At 49.3% G+C, this 22,037-nt stretch overlaps 1 protein-coding gene across 7 annotated transcripts in view; it reads right to left on the reverse strand.

The window, feature by feature from the left end:
* Positions 1-17,928: 17,928 nt before the first annotated feature.
* Positions 17,929-22,037, reverse strand: part of SUCO (SUN domain containing ossification factor) — a 62,253-nt gene continuing 58,144 nt past the window's right edge. For 6 of the 7 annotated variants that reach the window (XM_071219736.1, XM_045189533.2, XM_045189534.2 and 3 more), the window contains 2 exons: positions 20,812-20,867; positions 17,929-19,887 (listed from right to left, as the gene is read on the reverse strand). In XM_071219736.1, coding sequence (XP_071075837.1) covers positions 19,444-19,887; positions 20,812-20,867 — 500 coding nt within the window. In that variant the 3' untranslated portion in view covers positions 17,929-19,443. The remainder of the gene's footprint in view (positions 19,888-20,811; positions 20,868-22,037) is intronic. The other variant, XM_045189526.2, reaches the window with a different exon arrangement.

Consider the following 22,037-nt stretch of genomic DNA (forward strand, 5'->3'; position numbering starts at 1 on the left):
TTCCAGGGCCCAGGGCTGACTTCTCCCACTACCCTCGCCTGGTGGGAAGAGAGAGAGGAAGCAAACTCTCTCATGAGACTTACGAGGAGACGAACCCCATTCATGAGGACTTCACCTTTGTGACGTTATCAAATCCTAGTAAGTTCCCAAAGGCCCCACCTCCTAACACCATCACACTGAGACAGAGAGTTTTGATGTATGAATTTGGGAAGGACACAAACATTCAGGCCCTAATAACCAGTTGAGCCAAGCCCAGGCTCCCGACTCACAGGAATTATAAGATAATAAATAGATGTTATTTTAAACCATTACATTTTGGGCTCATTTGTAAGGTAGTAACAGATAACTAATACAGAAGGCTACTATGGGTTGAGATAAATGCTCTTTATTTTGTAATAATCTAGAATCTTGCAAACTTGTGGGACTTTCTTTTTACTTCAGAGAGTGTGTATGTGAATTTCTGTCTTTGTAATATAGGTATATATGTATTATCAATGGGGGAAAATGACAATTTTTTTTATCTTCCCGTCCAATCCTTATACCTCCTTCTCTTTCTTTCCTTTTTATATTGTCCCAAACTTTAAAAACTATACATAAGTGTAACTGTCGCTGTGGGCACCTAAAGTTTCTGCAGACAAGCCCGATGCTTTACCTTAGGGTTTGGTCTTTATACATTGCTTCTGTCAACAGAGAAGTTTCCTATGGTATCGTCAGGATCTCGTCAGCAAACAGGGGAGACACTCGAACCCGGGCAGCTTGAGGAGGGCTCACAAAGAGGAACTGTTCACAAGCACATAGGTACGGCATAGGGGAACTCAGAGGGGTCATGCCACGCTCTTGAACTAGAAGGAACAGGGTTGCCATGACCCACAGACAAGGGAATGTGAGTTACTGGAACCTAAGAAGGAGAAAATTGTGTGGTGAAGACACAGACAGGAACTGTGGCTTCCGGCCAAGAACTGCAGCGAGCCCAAGCTGAGCCCAAAGAACCTAGAGAATCAATACCGTGTGTCATGCCACCTTCTTTCCTCTTGTTGGAGCTCCACGTGGCCCAAGTTCAAGCAGAAACCAGAGGGCAAGGGGGCCTCGATAATAACCCTCACAGGTCAAACTGTCAGGAGGGAGAGTCTAGCTAGCATCTTAATTCCGATTTGTGACAGATTTTTATGCTTATTTTGTCCTCATATTTAAGCGATAGTTTAGTGGGACATTCGTTTCCAAATCAGACATTTTTCCCCCCAAAATTTTTGCAGTGATTGATCCTTGTCTTCCTTCTCACACCCAGAGGCATCACTGAGCAGCCTGTGGTCCCTCCAGCTCCTACTCCTTTTTAGGCGTTTTGCTTTTTCCTCCCCCAGGTGGGAGGCAGAGCAGGAGTCACTTACACCCAATTCTGATGATTCTGACAGATGCTCTTCACAGGCTCTCTGCTGTTTCTCTGTTCTGTTTCAGGGGCCCCTTCTCTGTTCCCACCTCACAAGATCTGATTGGCTCAGGAGAATTTGCAAGCTGTTGAAGGGTGGGTTTTTGGGGTTTTTTTTTTTTATCTCACTTAAGCAGGCTGATAGCCACAACTTGCTTTGTGCTTCAATTTGATCTCTTCTCTCCAAGGCAAGGGCGACTGGGATGTCCTTTCCTAGTACCAAAGGATGAGTGGGGGATAAGCTATGAAGTTTAACTCTTGTTTCCCCAAGTCACACCAGGTGAAATCAGGGAGTGAAGAGGACAGTGGCAATGGGGTCAAAAGGACCCTGCATCCCACCACTCCACCACGGGATGACCTGATCCCAAGAGACTTCCCTTCTCCCCTGTCCTTTGTGTATCTCCCAGGCGTGGGGGTGGGGGGCACTCAGGGAAACAGAAGCTGCTGTACGTATGTATGCAGAGTAAGGAAAGGACTCATACGGGGATTGGAGACGGGGAGGCCACTTCTAGGAAGCCCTGAAATGCAAAGCTCTTCGACAACCCCTCCTTTTAGCTTCCTGCAGCACTGAAGTGGGGGACCCTCAGGAGGACACGCCCCCGCCTCTGCTGTCTCCCACGTGACTTTCAGTAGCAGACATGGCCTCTCCGCTTCCACCTTCTGATCTTGTGTGATTTCTTCTCCATTGGCAGAACCCAGTCGCCGTCCCCCCCACAAAGGGAACACAGGCAGTGTGATGTACAGGCTTCCGGGGAAAGGGGTGGTGCTGGGCAGTCACAGACTGTGACATCGGTGGCCATCATGTTCACCGGGTAAATCCCAACCAACACTCGGAGACTGGAGTAATGGCGGCACAAGGGTCCCAGGTCAGGGGCAGGACTCTTTGGTGGGAATGAAGGATTCTTCAGCCACCTCAGTCCGCAACGCAACGGATCCCGTCTCCTGACTCTGCAGGTGCTCCTGGTCTGCTGCTTTTACTGTATTCTGGAAGCTTGACAACATGCGGATACAGATAGAAATCTGACCATGCTGCTCAGCTGTTCCGAGCAGCCCTTCTGTGGCCTGCCCTTGCCTTTGGAATACAGTCTGAACTCTCTGCCATGCCTAAGCCTGGGCGTCGTCTGGGCTCTTCCTGACTCCCCACCCTCTCTCGTTGCACCCTCTGTGCAACGTCTCACCACACCGTGGCCACGCTGGCCATTCAGTCCATCTCACGTGACAAGTGTGGCCACCTCTAAGGGCCTTTGCCGAAGACGCTGCCCTTCCAAACCCGGGCTAGTGCCTGGTGCTAGAGACACTCCATAAGTGTGAGGAGTAGAGACCACAAACATCTGCTGATCAGATGAGTAGAGATGAGAAAACTGATGCTCCAGTAAATTAAATGACTTGCCTAAGGTCACTCGGCCTGTTGGCATTTGAGCCAAGAATGTAACCCCAAGAGGGCATAGTGTGAGAGTGAAGCAGGAATGCTCACGTGGACCCCGTGAGCAGCACCCCCAAGAGCACGGAGCCAGGACCCCTCCTGCAGGGTGGTGAGGAAGTGGGGTGGGGTGTGAGGCACACCCCAACACCATCTATTAAGACTGGAAGTGCCTTGGTCTTGTGGGCTCTTTTATGGGCCCCTTCTTGGTGTTTGAAATGCTTTGCTGCAAAAACATGTGTCATGGTGGGTTTGTGGGAACGTCAGATGCACCAAAGGCGGGCTTAAAGGTCAAAGTCGTTGTTTTTGTCACCCACTGCTTCCTTTTGAGCGTCTAGCAGATGTTGGCTAGGGCTGTGCAGCTGGGTACCTCGAGAGCCTCCCATCCTCAGGGTCCCAGGGGAAGCCAGCTTCAAGCACACAACCTCCCCTCTGAGTCTGGGAGGTGGTTCTGGACCTCACAGCAGCAGGGAGGGGACAGGCAGCCCCGGCCCAGGGAGGGAAAAGTGCTTGGCCTGGACCTGTTTGTAATCCCTCGAATGAGGCTCTTCCCCTGGGTCTGGTTTGCAAATCAGCTGCAGCTCCGTCTCACCAACCCAGAATCTTCCCTGGCCCCAGAATGTCAAAGCTAGAGTAATACAATCATCACATCAGGTCCCTGCCTTCACAGAGGGGGACCCGAGCCCCACAGAGGTGACGGGACCCCCGCCCTAAGACCACAGCCAGTCTTTGGAAGAGTCTGGAGGGGAGCCCACCTGCCCACACTCATCTGAAATCTCTGGACATCTCCTGACACTCCCAGATGCATCCCAGGACAGCGACTGACAGCTGGGCGGATGCCTGACCCAGGAGTGATGCCCTTGCACGGCTCACCTCTCACCTATGCAGGCAACTGCGCTGAAAAGGGGGAGCTCACCCTGGGCCTGCTCTGGGGCTCCCACCGTCCAAGGAGGGGGTTCCAGTGAGGGAGCGAAGATCCTGGGGCTTCCTTCCCCTGGGAGCTCTGAACCCACCCAGCTCACGGCTCTGCAGCACTCCAGCCCAGCGAACACGGCTCTCACACCTGCACCTGACCTGTGTGTGTATGGGGGGGGGGGTGTGGGTGTGGCCTCCTGCCCAGCTCGCTGTCCCTGGGCTCAGGTTAACCACGCAGAGCACAGGAAGGGCCTGGAGAGGGTCGGAGTGAAGACCAATGTCGCAGATGAGGACCCAGGCACCGTGGTCCCTAAAGCAGACTGGTGCCCGGGCACTGACACCCCCTGTGTTGGTTCTGTTTCAGCTCCAACTCCCCAGAGTGAAGGCAGGTGGGGTGGGGGACGGGCGGGAGGAGGGGGGCAAATGGGACACTGAGGAAGTGGTCAGAGGGCGACAGGAAGCACTTCCTTTTGCAGAAGGCCTTGGGGCAGAAGCTACGTGACCTGACCTCTCTGCCCAGAAATCTCTTCTCTGTGCTCACACGTTTCCGTGCCCTTCATTTTTTCTCATCTTCCTGGAGCCAGAGATGCCTGTCTTCACAGCCATGGGAGCGAGAACTGAAACTAATCTTAGCAGGCAGTCACCCGTCTGTCCATTCGTTCATTCATTCGTTCATTCGTTCATTCATTCATTCACTCTGCAGGTGCCCTGTGCCCCGTTAGGCATGGACCCTGCCGTGGGTCTCAATCGGCGGGACCACCCAGTGGAGCTTCCTCATTGTCTGGTCGGAAATCTGAGACGAAAGACCTTCCCCGGTGCCACTGGGCTTCGCAACGGCCAGATCACTTCTTTCCTTTTTTGTCACGTGTGAGCCTATTTGAGTTGGGCTTCTGTCGCTTGAAACCAGAAGAGACGTAACAAACCGACCACAAGGACGCTGAGTGGATGCTTCGAGAGAGTACGAGTTTCAGTAAAAGGGTGGTGGCCAACGCTGTATCGCTGGCCCGGTCCTGAGGAGAAGAAAGGTCAGCTGCACTGAAATGGGGGTGCTGGCTCTAACTAGAGTGCCCGGGTGGTAGAGCCCAGCTCACCGAGAGAGACAGAGAGAGAGAGAGAGAGAGAGGAGCCCATCCTGGGCTGACACCTCGTCCTCCACCCACCTAACCTTCCAATGAGATTCAATGAGAATATGAAACTGCTTTTGATGCGGCTTCGCCTCTTCTGACTCCCACGATGCTTTCCAGGTCCCCAGAGGATAATTTTTAAATAGGAGGCACTCAAAGATGCCTGAATTGGGGTTCATCACCAGCTGCGTTTCCTCCACTTAGAACAGACACCCTGATCTCCAAGCCCTTTCCCCTCCATGGCCACTGTCCCTCCCTGCGTGGACATGGGTTCTTTAACGAGGGCACGTTAGCCCTTCGTGACTTTCTGCCCCTTGTGGTTTCCAAGCAGATGTCCTGATTTCATGTGGCCTTTCCTGGGTGACTTCCTGCTCACCTTCAGTCCCCCTCTCCCTCTGTGGAGTTGGATGAGGGGCTGGCTGATGATCAGTCCTTCTATAAAGCCCCGGAGCTCCACCAGCACCGGCCACTGCAGGGATGCGATGGGGCTCAGAGACACCCCTGCCTCCAGGAACCTCCCCAGCAAGCCATCAGCTGGGATCTTGTTTGCAGCTCTCGGATTATATGATATAAAGTTATGGGCAGTCAGAAACATAACCCCTCTCCAAAGCTCATGCCACGCTGCAGGCTCCACCAACCTGACCTGACCTATTGGAAATGTGTTTCAAAGGTCTCACAGTCCTCCTCCCAGGGTGTGGCCCGTGCAGGCCATCAGTCTCCAGGAGAGGACAAGGGCAAGGCGGGAGTGGAGGGGTCCTACGGGTCTGCCGAGCTCCACACTGCCGGCCTGCATGGGGCAAAGAGGAGCAGGGAGGCCGGCTGTCGGGTGGTCCACACAGCACAGGCAGAGGTGAAGCAGAGGAGGCCTCTTGGGACAGTGACTACATTACAAGTGTGACAGATGCTGAGGGCACCTCTAAATTAGAATTAGGTTTAGAAAGGGGGAAGTCACGTTTGGGCTTCAGGCGGAGTTGGGAGCGGAGGACCCACTTCATGGAGGAGGGCACAAGCGTCCCAGGCTGGCAGCTACCTGTCACCTGAGGCTGCTCCTCTCCTCACACAGGGTTAAGCCTGGTCACTTTCTTTGGGGTTGGCTCTGACACAGCTTGAAAGTCAAGGTTTCCGGAGATGAGACAGATCAGAGGCTGATCTGCCCACAGCCCTCTGTGGTCTGGCCCAGGAGCTCAGGTGTTCCAGAGCACAATGGAACATGTGTGTGCCCCAGCCGCCCTGCAGAGGTACCTCAGCCCTCGTCTTGTTCCACAGGCGGGTCACACAGAGGCCCAGGGAGCCCGGCTGTGAGTCTTCTAGAAAACCGAGCCAGCCTCTAGGCACCCTGGCTGGGGCTCTCAGAGTGTCAGACACAGGGGGCTTTACCCACCACAAGTGCAGGCAGCAGGAGGCCGCCTGAACCCCAGCACCCAGAAAGCTAGAGGTGCTGCTGAGGAACGGGGCTGAGCCAGGGGCAGCCTCCAGCAGGCGTCCGATGGCTGAGCTCTCCCAAGCGCCAGGGTCTGCCCCAGTCTGGACCGCCTGGCAGCAGCCGTCGCCCTTCCTCATCTCACCAGCCTGCTCCTGCATGAATGAGTTTGCACCCTCCAGCCTGAAGAGGCGCCTGCCTCCGTCACTTCTCTGAGCCTCCATCTGTGATCCGAGCATCGTGCTGTGATTCTCCCGTGCGCACGCATCAGATTAGCTCTTTCCTCCTGCTCATCTAGGCTCGTGGCAATTTTACTTATTTTAAAACTAGTCCCGCCAGAAGAGCTAAGGAAGGGTGGGAGGGAATTCTCCCGCTCCCCAACCACTGAAGTATCCAAAATCATCTCCCGGTGAGCCAGGCTTCCGAGTACTGCAGCCCCTCCTGGCTCGCCAGTGACCCTGAGCCGGTCCTGTGCCGCTAACGGAATGCCATGCAAGGCCAGCTCATAAGAAGCTAGTCATCACAGAAGCCTGACTGCCTGGGGGCCTCTGTGCTGTGGGGAAGCTCAAGCTAACAATGGGGACAGGGACAATCGGGCAGTTCCCCAAGTGTCCCATCTGAGATGCCAGATGTGAAAGCCATCTGGGACACCCAGGCCAGCAGCCGCCATTGAACTACAACCGAGGCAACCACACGAGAGACTCCAGGAGAGAACCGTCCAGCTGAAACCATTCAACCCACAGAACCATGATAAACAAATTGTTTGAAGCCGCTGTGCTTCATTGGCTTGTTGTAGAATAACAGATAATTAAGACACCTCCGTCCCCACATAGGAAGAAAGTAGGCCTAGGCACCTTATGTGGCATCTTTAAGCCTGAACTTCCACTCCTGAAAATACAGATAACGATAGCACTGACTTCAGAGTTTTTAGAAATTCAAACTGGATCGTGAACAGGGTGTACGCAGCCTTGAAGCTAGCACATCATAACTGGTCAGTAGATGTAAATCACAATTTTTAGTTCTCATCATGATTGTTGGTGACATCTGTCCAGCAGGCAGCACCCGTTGCAACCAGCATGCCCCGGAGGGGGCGGAGGCAGGGCGGGCACAGATGGACGGACCGGGCTCGCGCCCTGTGGACGCGGAGAGGCCCGTTCTCAGTGCGGGCTCCGGAGTGCCGGGCGATTCTCCTATCAAGTCACAAGTCACTAATTTGTAACCCATACAAACAGTATTTACCGAGTGCTGACTTTACATGCCAGGCCTCGGCCTAGGTCTGAGGACACGGCAGTGAGTACAACTGACAGCGACCCCGGCCCTCGTGGAGAGGACAGAGACCAGTCAATAAGATGGTGCTAAGTAGGATGAAACACCTAAGCGAGGGTGCTGAGTGTGGGAAACTGGGTTGTCACCGTGAGTATCTAGGTCAAGGAAGGCCTCGGTGAGCATGGCAGGAAGGGAAAGAGGTGGCTGCGGTGGGGAGGGACCGTCGTATAGAAAGATCCAAACGTAAAAATGAGCTGGAGTCTCGTATTGTTACACCTCCTGATTATCAACCCAGCTGACGGATATATATATGTTTTCTCCCAATGACTCTGTCAAGTAAGTGTTATTACATGTTATTATAAGTTATCCTTAATTTACTCAGTCATTTTTTTATCCTATTATGCTCTATTCCTCTTTAAGCTGCTTTAACTTCTTTTTGGAACTAGGCAAGATGATGTTTTAGGTTAAGTAACACACCAGGCCAAGATCTCGTTGGCTTAACACAACAATAGCGTATTTCTGGTTCACACAAAGTCCACGGTGGCTGGACAGCACAGTGTCTTCATTCAGGGACCCTGCCCAGCTGAGGTTCCCCCTGCCACACTGCCAACCACGCAGCAAGAAGAAAGATGGAAAACTGGTCCCAGCACTGAAACGCTTCTACTGGAAGAGACACACGTCATCGGCTCTCCCCCCTATCTCATTGGCCACAGCAGGTCATGTGTGGCTGTGTGTGTGCATGGGATCGTCCTGATGCCTAGAAGTTAAAGGAGGTAGATATTGATGAACCATCATATCTACCATAGACAGAAAGATGGGAATAATAACAACAGCAAATGATGAGTGACTGACTGATAGAAGATAAAGTGGATTAAAGGAGGGAACTGCTGCTTAGAAACGGTAAGTGATTTGCCCAAGGTAAAACTGTTTTAAGTAGCCAAGACCCAAACCGATATCCGTTGGGGTCTCAAACCGCTCTCAGTGACGGGGGACGAGGAAGCTGCGGCACTGAGCGGGGCTGTCTGACATCAGATCAGGCGTTGGTGGCTGAAGGTGCCTCTCTGACTGGGTGCCCAGTGTATCTCTGAATTTTGTTTTCATGAAGCACAATTTGAGAACCTCTCACTTTCCCAACAAATTTAAAAGTTCCTTATTCACCTGCCATGACAGGGGACCTCAGCCAGCTGAGTGAGAATGCTGCTGTTCCACGGGAACATAGTTTGAGAACCACCACAAGGACCGCCTCACTCTGGGGTGTCCCCAACACCAGCAGCCAGCTCCCCCCTTCTCCAGGTACCAACCGGGTGCTCAGCACCTCGATTCGGTTCTGACACTAACTTCTCAGAGTTCCTCACAGCTCTAAGGCCCAGACCCACGGGCTGCCCCCAACTTCAGAGGCAAGTTCAAAGTCGGGCCTCCCCTATTTCCTACTGACCGGTTGTAAGTCCGGGGTTCAGGACCCCCGCCCTGCCCGGCAGGTCTCCTCTTAGCACCTTGACCTGTTGACCAACCTGTAAGCCCCCCACGCTCCTTTGTTTAGGGGTTTTATGGAGGCTTCACTATGTAGACATAAGTAAGTAAATCCGTGGCCATTTGCTGACTAACTCAATCTCCAGGGCTGAGAGTTCCAACCCTCTAATCACGCCTTGCTCTTTCTGGGGACCAGCCCCCAGCCTGAAGCTCTCAGGGGCCTCCCAGCCCCCGGTCACCTCGTCAGCATAGATACCGACCCCAGTGGCGGCCCCACAGCGTTAGGAGCTGTGTGCCAGGGACCCGACAAGACCAGACATTTACTTTCCTTGTATTGCATTCACCAAGCTCAGACCCATTTGTTTCCCGAATATCCCAGACTTACAGCTTTCAATGTGACAACACTCTGCAACTTCCGAGAAACGGACACTAGAAGGAGTGGGAGACAGCCGAGAGAAACCAATGTCCTCAATAGTTTAAAAGTTGTTCATCCCATTGACTCTGGATAAAACTGAGACTGAATACCAATCCCTGGACAATTTCTACAGTGATTTTTTCCAGGTGGTGCGTGCACCATTCCTGGAAATTAGTTTACACGTTGAATTGCACAGATCTGAACCTACACGCATGATACACATCCGTAAACCCTCCCCCATGAAGGTCTGAACACTGGGGTTTTCCAAAACTCACGTAGCCGCGAGCCCTACGTGGAACGCATTTGGTGACACTGGAGTGTCTAGAGTGAGTCTGCTTCCCACGAGTGTGACCACTCACGTAACTGCCAAAATGCAAATCTTGGTCGGACGTTGTCCTGACCGCAGAAAGCGGATCCACACTGCGGCTGTGATGTTAGAGGCTCAGTATGGACTGGGTTTCTTTTCTAAAATGAAAACAGTTTTAAATTTTGAAACACGTTTGGCCCCACCGACATGAACCAGAAAGCACGGCCCAGATTACCATCTTTCCTGCCAATAAAATCGTCCAGGTATCTAAGGCCCTTTGAACTGGTTTGAGAGACAGAATAGTCCCCTGTGGGGATGTGTTTTTTTAATCTCCCCAGGCTGAGACAAGATGTGCTTATTCTGCTAATTTCTGTCATTAGTCAGCTGGTACTTGTCATTGGTGAACTTCCTCTAGAAACAGAAGAGTTCCTTCGAGTTGAGTGTTGCATTTTTGCAAGCTTGGCCTCATGGGAAATTTTTCTCTTTCCTTTGGCTTTTCTTTGATTAGTCCTGCTTGTCGGTGCCACGCTTCTACGGTCATGGGCAAAACCGCCCACTTCTGCAAGGTCCAATTTGACCCTGAGCTGGTGTAGAAATACACGCCTCTGGACGTGGTATCCGCCCATCTCTTGCTCATTAGTATAACCTGAGATTATTGCCAGAATTCTGAAAACAGCCAGATGAAAGGGGTTCTGGTGTGATTTTTCCTGTCTCCTCCACTCCCACTTTAGGGCAGGTGACGCCACATGGAAGGGAAGATTCACAGTTTTTCCCTCTCACCACCTACACCCCTCACAAAAAAAAATAAAATAAATAAAGTGAGAACTAAAAACACATTGTGTAGCTCAGTGGATTGAGCGTGGGCCTGCAAACCACAGGGTCACTGGTTCAATTCCCAGTCGGGGCACATGCCTGGCTGCAGGCCAGGTCCCCAGTAGGGGGCGTGCAAGAGTCAACCAACTGATGTATCTCTCACACATTGATGTTTCTCTCCCTCTCTTTCTCCCTCCCTTCCCCTCATTCTAAATATAAACAAAACTTTTTAAAAAAGAAAACGTCCAGCTTAGACCAGTGATTCCCCATGAAGAAGGGCCCCAGCGGTCCAGGGTCCCAGGGTGGAGAGGGCCAGGTCCTGCCCCACACCCTCACTCCCTCCCACTCTCAGACGCACACCCAGCCCAGCAGCTGAATAACGAGAAACGGACTCCACGTGTGCTCAGTCTCGAGTTATTTGTGGGACATTATTCTCACAGGCAGCTTACCTGTTACAAGTGAAGTCTTTTTTCCATAAGGGAGAGCCATCGTTTTCCTGTGATGAATACCTGGGAGCATTGACCTTGTCCTTGACCCACCCTTCGGAACTCAGTCTCCCCAGCCGTTCATGTCTTTAGTCTTTCCCATGTGCATTGCTGTATAAAAACGAAGGTTTTCTCCTATTCTTCCTTTGGAATTTGTTTTCCATGTCCTCCATGGAGAAAGGAGATGAAGATGAGGAAAGGATTCGCTCCTCCCACTAAAAGGGAGTGAAGAATTCCTATGCGCTCACAGATTTTAGACACAGCAGTTAATTCAGGTGATTAGCCCAGAGTAGAGCCCGTGAGGACCTGCAGTCACAGCCAGGCTACTGTTCGATCCCGGCCAGCCATCACGTCCCACCTGAACTACAGTCACAGCAGGTGTGGAGGCCCCGCACCTGCCAATCAACCTCCATGAGCAGAAAAGCTCACGATGGTGGCTCAGGGATGGCATCTCCTTCAGAGGAGAGACAACCAAGAGGAGATAGAAGACGGCCTTTGCCCCGAGAAAGAAACTGAACCACACACAGCCGAGCTCCAGCAGAGGCCGTGGTGTGCATTGTGCTCTGCCTGTCTGATGCTCAGACACATCAGCACATGGTTTTCATTGTAACATTACGATGCAGTGTTACAACAGGGGCTTGGGTGCAGCAATAAAGGGGGTGGAACATTTCTTTCTAAGTGTGTATTTACAGTCTTGGTCTGAAAGGTACGGGGTTTTTCCTTGGAACGTGCACATCCATGCACAAGCATGCATGTGATCTCGTCTTCTCAGGCCACACCCCAAAAGCAAGCGGGCAAGGCAGGACACAGTCCCAAAGAAAGGGGGATGAGACCTGGCTGGGCCTGCCAGGCTCGCCCAGAGGGTGCTCCACATTAGGAAATGTACTATTGCACCAGGAAGACTTTTAAGGCCTGGGCTGTCCTACCCAGCAGAAGTTCTGAAATGGGGTAGACAGTAAAAGATCTTGTGCCGGGCCCCTTTTGAACTTGGGGAAACAAATCGGTTGCTAATATTAAAGTCACTAAATTCCACAGAAAAGGGGCCCTGGAGTCTACAACACACAGGACGAAAGTCAGCAGGCGACGGATTTGGGGGAAATGAGTCCAGCTCATTACCAGTGGAGGTTTGGGCGTCTCTCATTCCTCTTACAAGTGGGAAATATATTAGCAAGGAATGATCTTCTGCGGTAATCTTGAGGACAAGAAGCCATTTCCTTAAATAAACTGCACGTATGGATTGTCTGTTAGTTACGTGACTCCTCTTTGATAAAAATGGCAGGATGGACATACAAATGCCCGGCCACTGTCCGAAGATGGATTAGTTGGCACTTGTCGTAACAGTATGAACCAGTCTGGAGTCACCGTGGGATTGGCTGAAGGTGATCTTGTCAGCATCAGGCTCGGACTCACTCCTGACAACCTACGAAGAGGCTTCCTGAGCTTTTTACATTCCAACAGCCAGCAGAGGTGGCTCTACACTGGTCGATGCTATAGTGAAAAAATAAACACTCCGAAAGGCCCACTTTTATTTATTTGATGGAACTTTTAATTAGGCAAACAGCCACGTGCCAGAGCTAGCCTGGGATGGGCACCGCGGCCTGCTGGACAGAGTGTAGGCATTTCCGAGTGACTTGAGGAGCTCACTTGCTCTGGCCTGTGCAGAGACACAGGGACCGGAGCTCAAGTGCAAGCTGGGCTCTTGTGAGACATGTGCAGTGTTCAGGGATTGCAGGGGGAGAGCGCAGACTCTTGGGGGGAAAGAAGAGCCACAGTTTCCGTTCTCTGCTGGGCTGGTTGTTATTTTTAAGCAGAGCCGCTTTGATGTGATGTTCATTAGCATCTCGTGCTCCCTCATGTCAACAATATTCTTTTTCATGTGGGGATACTGAGTCATATTTGTACTTCCGCTTTTAAAGTTCCATGAACCCCCCCCACCAAAGTAAGAATTTTCACTGCCTGCGCTTGGGGAGAGCTGATTTTCCTTTACCGCTGATGTGGATGCTGCCATCTCTCCTTTGCTGCCTGGTTCTTAGTACCGCACAGTGCAGACTTCCTGACCCCCTTAAGGTGAAGGGCTGTGCCAGGCCCTGCCCAGGCAACTGTGTGCAGGAAATGTTTACTTTCCCTCATTGAACAACACACCTTTTTGGAAGGACTCGTATATTTTTATCTGATAACCACGTGCTACATGTATTCTGTCTATACTGATTAGACAGAGGACCTCGCAGAAAATAGCTGGACACACAGCAGAGGGACGTAAGGCAGATGATGTTATCTACACTGCATTCGGGGAGGTGCATCCCCGCAGCTAACACAGGGAAGAGCAAAGACACGGCATCTCTACCAGACGTGCACAATGGAATCAAAAGTCATGGACTCTGCAGGTTCAGAGTAATCGGCTACATGAGGCAACGTAATAAGGACAGATGAGTTCAGAGGGGAACATTTTGGGTATAAGATTACTGGGAAAGAATCCAAGCTCAGCCAAACGATAACCTTAAAAAGAGGACTGGTTCCCCATATTAAGACAAAAAGCAGGGCCCAAAGCGATGCTAACAGCCAAACTGTTAGAAGTGCTGATTCGGAGTGTATCTCCTCTCTTACAAGAATGAGTTACGAGGAGGGTCTAACACTCACTCTGCAGAGAGAGGGAGAGAGAAGCATCGTGCGGAGGCAGACAGAATTTGTCTTGGGCAATTCCGACTGCAGCGATTCAGGAGAGTGAGAAATAGATGTGATGTCTCTGCGGAAGTCACGAGCTGAGGAAGACAGATGTGTAACAGGAAGAATTTCAAAGAATCTTTGGCAGAGACAATGACAGAGAGAGCCCAGAAATGAACTCACGCCTTTATGGTCAATTAGTATTTCACCAAGGAGGCAGGAACATATAATGGGATAAAGACTGTCTCTTCGATAAATGGTGTTGAGAAAATTGGGCAGATACATGTAAAAAGAATGAATCTAGACCATCAACTTACACCATACACAAAAATAAACTCAAAATGTATTAAAGATCTATATGTAAGTTGTAAAACCATAAAAATCCTATAAGAAAACACAGGCAGTAAAATCTCAGACATTCCTCGTAGCAATAGTTTTGTCAATATATCCCCTTGGGCAAGAGAAACAAAGGAAAAATAAACAAATGGGACTACATCAAACTCAAAAGCTTCTTCACGGTAATGGGAACCATCAACAAAATGAAAAGGCAACCCAATGAATTCGAGAATATATTTGCCAAAGATACAGTTGATAAGGGGTTAATATCTAAAATACCTAAAGAATTTCTACAACTTAACACCAAGAAAACAAACAATCCAATTAAAAAATGGGCAAAGGATCTGAATAGACACTTCTCCAAAGAGGAGATAGAAATGGCCAATAGGCATATGAAAAGATGCTAAACTTCACTAATCATCAGAGAAATGCAAATTAAAGCCACAATGAGCTAGCACTTCACACCTGTCAGAATGGCTATCATCAGTAAATCAACAAGCAAGTGCTGGTTAAGGATGTGCAGAAAGGGGAACCCTTTTGCACAGTTGGTGGGAATGCAGATTGGTGCAGCCACTGTGGAAAGCAGTATGGAGATACCTCAAAAAATTAAATTATGAACTGCCTTTTGATCCAGCAATTCCACTTCTGGGAATGTATCTGAAGAAACCCAACACTAATATGAAAGAATATCTGCACCCCTATGTTCGCTGCAGCGTTATTTACAGTAGGCAAGATGTGAAAGCAGCCCAAGTGCAGATCAGATGAGTGGCTAAGACGGGCAGTGTATGTACACAATGGAACACTCCGTGGCTGTGCAAAAGAAGGAAATCCTGCCCTTTGCAACAGCATGGATGGACCTGGCATGATGCTCAGTGAAATACACCAGCCAGAGAAAGACAAACACCACATGATCTTAACTCACATGTGGTTAAATGAATCTAATGAATAAAATAATTTAACAAAATAGAAACAGAAGCATGTATGCAGAGAACAGACTGACAGCTGTCAGGTGGGAGGGGAGTTGGGGGACTGGGTGAAAGAAAGGTGGAGGTATTAAGCAAAAAAATTTACATATTGAATATATGTAAAAGATACAGACCCAGGCAACAGTATGGTGATAGCTAGAGGGACGGGGGGGTGGGGGGGGGGTGGAAGAAGGCAAAGGGGGGTAAATGGGGACGGAAAGAGACTTTGCTCTGGGCCGTGGGTGCACATGCAGTGTGCAGATGTCTGGTTGAGTTGCACACTTGAAACCTGTACAGTTTTATTAACCAATGTCACCCCAATAAACTCAATTTAAAAAAGCTTTTTAAATCCTGAAACTGAGTTCTAACAAAACCAGGAGCCGTCAGCACGGATATGGGTGACTATGGAGCAGAGCTCTTCCAGCTGAGCCTCTGAGCACCCCAAGGCTGTAAGAGGACAGAAGACCAAGAGACCAAAAAGTAGTCCCCTGTTGAGGAAGCCAAGGGAGGCATCGCACAAGGGGGCGATTGGCTGAGTAAGACCAGAATCACTCAGGTTTCGGTGACCTGCAGCCCTGGATGCTGGCACAGGCCCGTCCCTGGAGTGAGGCCAGTCCGACAGCCGGGAGTTCACAAACAGCAGCGAGAAATCGATCATGATGAGGGTCCAGAGCTTTTCTTTCTTGAGTTATAATTTTATTCAAAGAAATAAAGGAATTGAAAGAGAAATCAAATAATCCCGAATATGTTCTATTGGCATTCGGAATGGGCTTCAGAGGTACCGTAACGAGACCTACAAGTCTGCTTTGCGATAGTCCCAGAAAACGATTGTGCAGAACAAATTTCTATCATTCCGGAGAAGTGACTGTGTTGCGATGGCCACCTGTCAGGAACACTCTACCTAATCTCCTTTTTAAAACTGAATTCATTGGGGCGACACTGGTCAACAAAATCGTGTAGGTTTCAGGTGTACGATTCTGTAACACGTCATCCGTAGCTTGCACTGTGTGTTCACCACCCCAAATCAAGTCTCCTTCCGTCACCATCTGTCCCCCGCTTTGCGCTCTGGTCGTCACCACACTGTTGCCTGTGTCTGTGAGTTGCAGGGCTTTTTGCTTAATCCCTTCACCTTTCTCACCTGGCCTCCCAACCCCGCCCCTCTGACAGCTGTCGGTGAACGGAGGCGTGAAACCCAGTCTGCCTGAAGAGCATCGGATTTAAGGAGCAGGAAGAAAGGCGGTTCACACAGACAGAGACAGGTGGGGGAAGCTTCTGGGGGCCTGATCACTTCTGTACATTCTCAGGGAAATCAGGCCATCGGCTAAGCACAAGGATGTGAGAGCGCACAGTGCATCCTGAGAACACGTCTGAGTCGCTCAGGACCATCAGGAGGCAGACTAAGAAAACGTACTGTGAGTGCCAGCAGCACGGAGGGCCTGCTGAGGTCGACCACCACAAACTGAAGCGAGAATGGTGCCGACACCTCTCCCAGGCCTGCTGCGGTGGGTGGGTGCCAGTGAGCCGCAGGCACAAGGCTGGACTTCGCCAGGGGTGACCTTTTGCCCAGCAGGTACACCAAGGCAAGAGAGGGACAAGGAAGCAGAAGGGGAATGCAAAGGAGTTTTAAGGACTGCCCATGGAATTCACGCCGGGCGTGACTCTAGCATTGAGGGCAAGTGGGTGGATGCCCTGACACTTAGCAAGCACAGGCTTAGGAATTTAGAGGTGAAAGGTCACCATGTCCCAACTAGCATTCCAATAGCTCACCCCCCCAAAAACAAACATGTACACAAAAGACCCTAGAATGTTAACTGCTGAATGTGGGTAGAGGCACATAGGTGTTCATCTTTTCTATGGATTTGAAATTTTTCAAATTAAGAAGTGGGGGAAAATCATGAGGTTTTAAGAAGAACTTTAGTCTATGACATGTACAGTTAAAAAAAAAAGCAGAATTTTTTAAAAAATAAATTGTTCAATAGATGTGTCCAACTAGGTTAACAAATACAAGTTTGTATCAATTTCACATTCATGCCTACAGGTTTCCAGACCCAAACTGGGGGCACAGCTAACTCTGGGAAATCAACACGTGGCAAAGTGACCACGACAGCGGGGCCATGGAGCCGAGAAGGGCTGCTGGTGGGAGCCGGGGGTCTTCGGTGGGGGGCGCATGGCAGAGAAGAGACAACTTTTTCTGTATGCGCCTTAAAAAATGAATCCCTCAAATTACACGTATGTATAGCATTTTTAAAAATTAAGAGATCCCTCGGTTTCCTCTTATTCCATCCTGTTTCAATGCTTTCCTTAACCTAAGAAGAAATAAACGAGGCAGACTATCATGGAACAGCCATATACACAGGGGTGGGGAAAAGCGGGTTCACAGCTGTGAGTACACGGAATGGTTTACTCTCGTATTATTAACTACTAAGTATTGTATTACATCCCAGCGGGGTAACCCTACTTCTGCCCCGCCCCATATGCATACACACACACACAGCTTAGATTCTTACCAGGCACAGATCTGTCGATAAGAATCTTCAGACTTTTCTCCTTATGCAGGTATACTCTCAGAGAGGAAAGATAAAACCAAATTACAAACTGTTATTCTGTAGTAAGATGGGGGAGAAACTAAATCAGTGGTCTTAAAGATGGCACCCAGTAAGAGGAAAGCACATACACGTACTCCACCTCCTCAATAAAAACTCAAACCTCCCCGTCAGGTGAAGTCACGACCGTGTAGGGAATGAAACGTTCACGCGAAACCTCAACCAGTTTGTAGTTGGCTGAAATTCGACCAATTACGTAATGGGATGCTGCTGACCGACCTTAGTTTTTGATGGGGCAAAAACTTAAATCTTTGTTCAGAGTAACAGATTTGTAGGTTCTCCTTCAAAGAAGAGCGAGGCAGTAATTAATAAAGACAAGTGTTCAGATTTATTTGGAAATTCACAGTTTCTAACGGCACTACTGCTCCGTCGTCACGCACTGAGCGCCCCTTCCCCGCGCCAGCGCTCGCCGCCTCCTCCACCGCCACCTCCGCCTCCACCTGGACCGCTCTCCGGTGGGTTCTGTACAACCAGGCCCTCTTGCTCCGAACAGCTAATTGTACAGACTGGAAAAAATGTCAATCATCTAAAACACACTGTTCATCTAAAGCAGCAACTTAAAAACAAAAAGGCTTTAAATAAGTCACATTACAAACAATACCCACAGAAAGGTATCAGACAAGTTTAAACACAGTTACTACTAAAAGTGCTTAATAAGTTATAATTTAAGACTGACAACACAAAGTGGTCAGTTCTCTTCCCATCAAAAGGAAACTTGCCACTTTCACTCGCCACTGTACAAACACATACGAAGAAATCATTTTACTCAAATACAGTTGCTGCCAATTAAAGAAATAAAAGGACAAGATGAAGACAGACTCACTGGCATCACACATGTACATAGGCCTCCGCCCACCTGTAGCCGACGCAAAGCGAACACCACGGACTGAAGAGCCCTGGAGCCCTGACCTTCGGACGAGGCTCGACACGCTCACCAGCTGGTTCTGGGCGTGTCCACGGGCAGTGACTGCGTCAGGCCGGGACTCCTCTGACAAACCTCCACATTTCCTATTTGCAGTAAGTGACAGGCTGGAGGACTGGTGCTTACTGTGAATGTTTAAACCCTTCCAAGTGGTTACATGTGTTTAAAAGGTGAATTATAAAAAACTTATTTGCAAATACCAGTCATTTGTAAGAAAAGATCTTGTAGTTCTGTATTCCTTGTTATCACTACAGAAAACTAGTGTGAATAAATTAAATGAAAACACATTTAAGAGTATCACCATTTACCTAAAAATAGACATGAACTTCCAGCAAGTGTCGGCTTCAGGCGGGTTTGCTACCAGAGGTCTGGCCGGCCGGTCCGCAGCCTCCTCACACAGTCTGACCCCCGTCACTGCGCTGAGGGGCAGGTCACCTTAGGGCCTTGTAGTGTTTGCAGCTTCAGAAACTGACAGAGTCGGAAAAGAAATCGAATGACAGAAAAAGCCCCCTCTCCTCTTCCAGTGGCATTATAAATAGACAAAAGGCACATAAATATGGAAGGTGCGAGAAATAGGACCAAAGCTACAGGAAGAGGTTTGGGCTTCTATTCCTGTCCCACCCAAGGAACCGGGCTTCCAAATACCGGCAATCAACCTGTGAAAAAGCATCTTTAGAAAACGTCCGCCATTGTCCTCGTGGGAAGCCATCAGCCTGGCAGAGCTGCCGCTCATTAGCCCAGACTGACCGACACAATCCCACCTGCTTTAAAAGGGCAGAAACCATAACTTCTGAATACTTTTCCCATTAATGTTATCTCCCTCCCCCAAACCCTTCAAATACCACAGAGTGTTCCTCCAAGAACAACAAGAGTCCCCAGTGTGAAAAGTTCGAGTGTTCTAGATGTGTCCCGAGACGGCTGTCACCCCAAAGGTGCCCACGGCGAGCTCTCTGTTTCCTCTGATGATGTCCTGCAGGCTCGGCAAGGACCCGGACTTAGTCTGTATCAGAGTTTTTATCAACTTCCCCTGGTCTTGGACTTTAGAGCGCCTCCGTTTCAAAGCCCTCTTCTCAGTCTTTGTCTTTTGGGACTGTCCGTTGCACAGACTCGTGCAAGCGGAAATGCCACAGAAGTACGACTCCTCGGACTGTGACGAAGTCTCCGAGCTTCCTTCGGACGGAGGGCCCTTGTAGGAAGAGTGGTAAACTTCGCCCACGTTGGAAAAGTCTCTCTGGTTTGTAAAGGGCTTCCTTCCTTTTATGTCTCCATTGGCTACAGGGCGCAACGCGTCTGCCGGCTTTATGGTCTCAATTTTGTCTGTTTTGTACTTGCAGCGCTTCTTCTGAAACACGAGTGAAAGAGGGGCAGGAATTAGACCTCCGACAGTTACTCAGCCAGCTCATCGCCGAGTCTGGAGAGCTGAGCTCAGGGAGGAGAAGAGCCACCTCCTGGTGGAAAGTGCAACGGTGCTCTGCACTGTAAGACACCACCACTCCCTCCTTAGTTAGCAAAGGCTGCCCGGTGCAAACTCTCACTGCTGCCTCACCGACATCTGAACTCCTAGGGTGTGCCAGGTATTATCGCAGCTGCTTTCATGAGTATCTTCCTCACCAGCCCTGAAAGGTGAGGATTTTGTCCCTGGTTTTGGGTCCCTGCCCAGGTCACGACACAGTAAGTGGCCAGGCTGTGGCTGAACCCCAGGCTGGGTGCTCTGAAGCCCACATTCTTTCTCCCAATCACCTCTAACCAGAAGAGCACAGCTTACTCTGAGAGGCAAAATGGAAAAAGCACAGGCTTTTTGGAACCGGAAGCTCCTGAGTACATTCGGAGTTTTGCCACCTGCTGCATGGGTCATTCACAGAGGACAAACGCTCTGAGCCCTTTTCTCATTTAAAAGATGAGGTCGTGGTGGGGGCCACAGGGTACTGCACCCATGCGCCCGGTGCCCCACCAGCAGCAGCAAGCTCTCCACACAGTGACACTTTCAGGTGTTGCAGGTCACACACTGTGTTTCTGGAGCGTTCTTTTTTATTTTACAACCCTTCGAAATCGGCTCCCGATTCATACAAGACATGCCACAGGCCAGATATGGCTTATGGATCAGTTTGCTAACCCCTTGTAAACATTTCTTTGCATCTCTACCATGATGACTGAAAAGGAGCAGTAAGTTTAAGGACCACTTAAAGGTTACCTTACACCTTCCAACCTACTTCTTCATCTACTGCACGCACCCCACCAAGACACTTAAAAAGAAGCAAAACATTACCTTTTTTTCTGGAGAGAACTTGAGGGGTTCTACAATGTACAAAGCATTCGGGTCTACTATAAGTAAGAAAAAATAAAAAGCAGATGTAAAATAGATTATGCTATGATTAAACACAACAAAAATATTATATTATCCCTTAGGGATTTTTTCTAACAGAAGCAACAAATTTATATTCCTACCAGGTTAATATATTTCTACCATAAATGATAATATTTATGCATTTTAAATCAGTAAGCCAAGAGTAACAAGAGGGAGGTGGTTCTTGTCTGGGGCCTGACTGGTCGGTCACCTTCAAGCACCTCCTCTACGTTTTCACCACCAGCTGGCCACTGGCCACCACCGCCAGGAGGCTCCACTGGCCCAGTCCTGCCATCTTAGCCAATGCGAAAAGGACTTCAGCAGGAAGCTAGACCCAACCCTACGGACCCATCGGAATGCTTTCCCAAAGGACTAACTCTACGCTGCGTCGCAAATGTGGGTTGACCCTGCGCCACCAGTGGCTGTGACCATGTAGGAGAGTCAGAAGAATGCAGACACAAAAACAGATCTAATAAGTTTTTTCTAATCGTTTATGACAATTTCTAATCGTTTAGTAAAAAGGTTCACTAAAATCAAAACTGCAAACCCCAAAACCTAAAGAACAGCTGGAACATGCAATACAAATGAACACGCAATAATGAACGAACACTTCTGGCATGGTGAGTAAAGCAGAAATACCAGTTTTAGTCCTAGGTTTCTAAAGTTTCATCACTTTAAGCACATTCAAGACGGCCCTATGCCCCCATACTGACAAGGTGCTAACACACGTCCACAAAAGGAGCTACGAGAGTTCAGCCCTATGGAAACAATGAGAGTAAAGGGCCCACGGGATGACAGAGAGAGAAGTTTGTAAGTACAAAACTCACTGTACAACATCAGATGCCAGAAATTCATTAGTAACACGAGTCAACCAATTATATTTTACGTTATATCCCAGAAATGTGTTGAGAAAGTCAACAGATATATAAAAATATCCAACAATTCCTCTAAATAGTAATTTCTATTAGATTACTAATGTCACTCAAAAATTTTTTTTAAACATTATATCTACTTTTGGATGGGAGTTAGAGTTATTCAAATCAGCCTCTACAAAGAAAGCAATTACATATGATGGATATTTTTAAAAATCACAATAAAAGCATTCAAAAGCTGCCAAGATAAGTAAGCAATCCCCAGGCTACAACTAA

The sequence above is a fragment of the Desmodus rotundus genome, chromosome 12, assembly GCF_022682495.2.
Source record: "Desmodus rotundus isolate HL8 chromosome 12, HLdesRot8A.1, whole genome shotgun sequence".
NCBI lineage: Eukaryota > Metazoa > Chordata > Mammalia > Chiroptera > Phyllostomidae > Desmodus > Desmodus rotundus.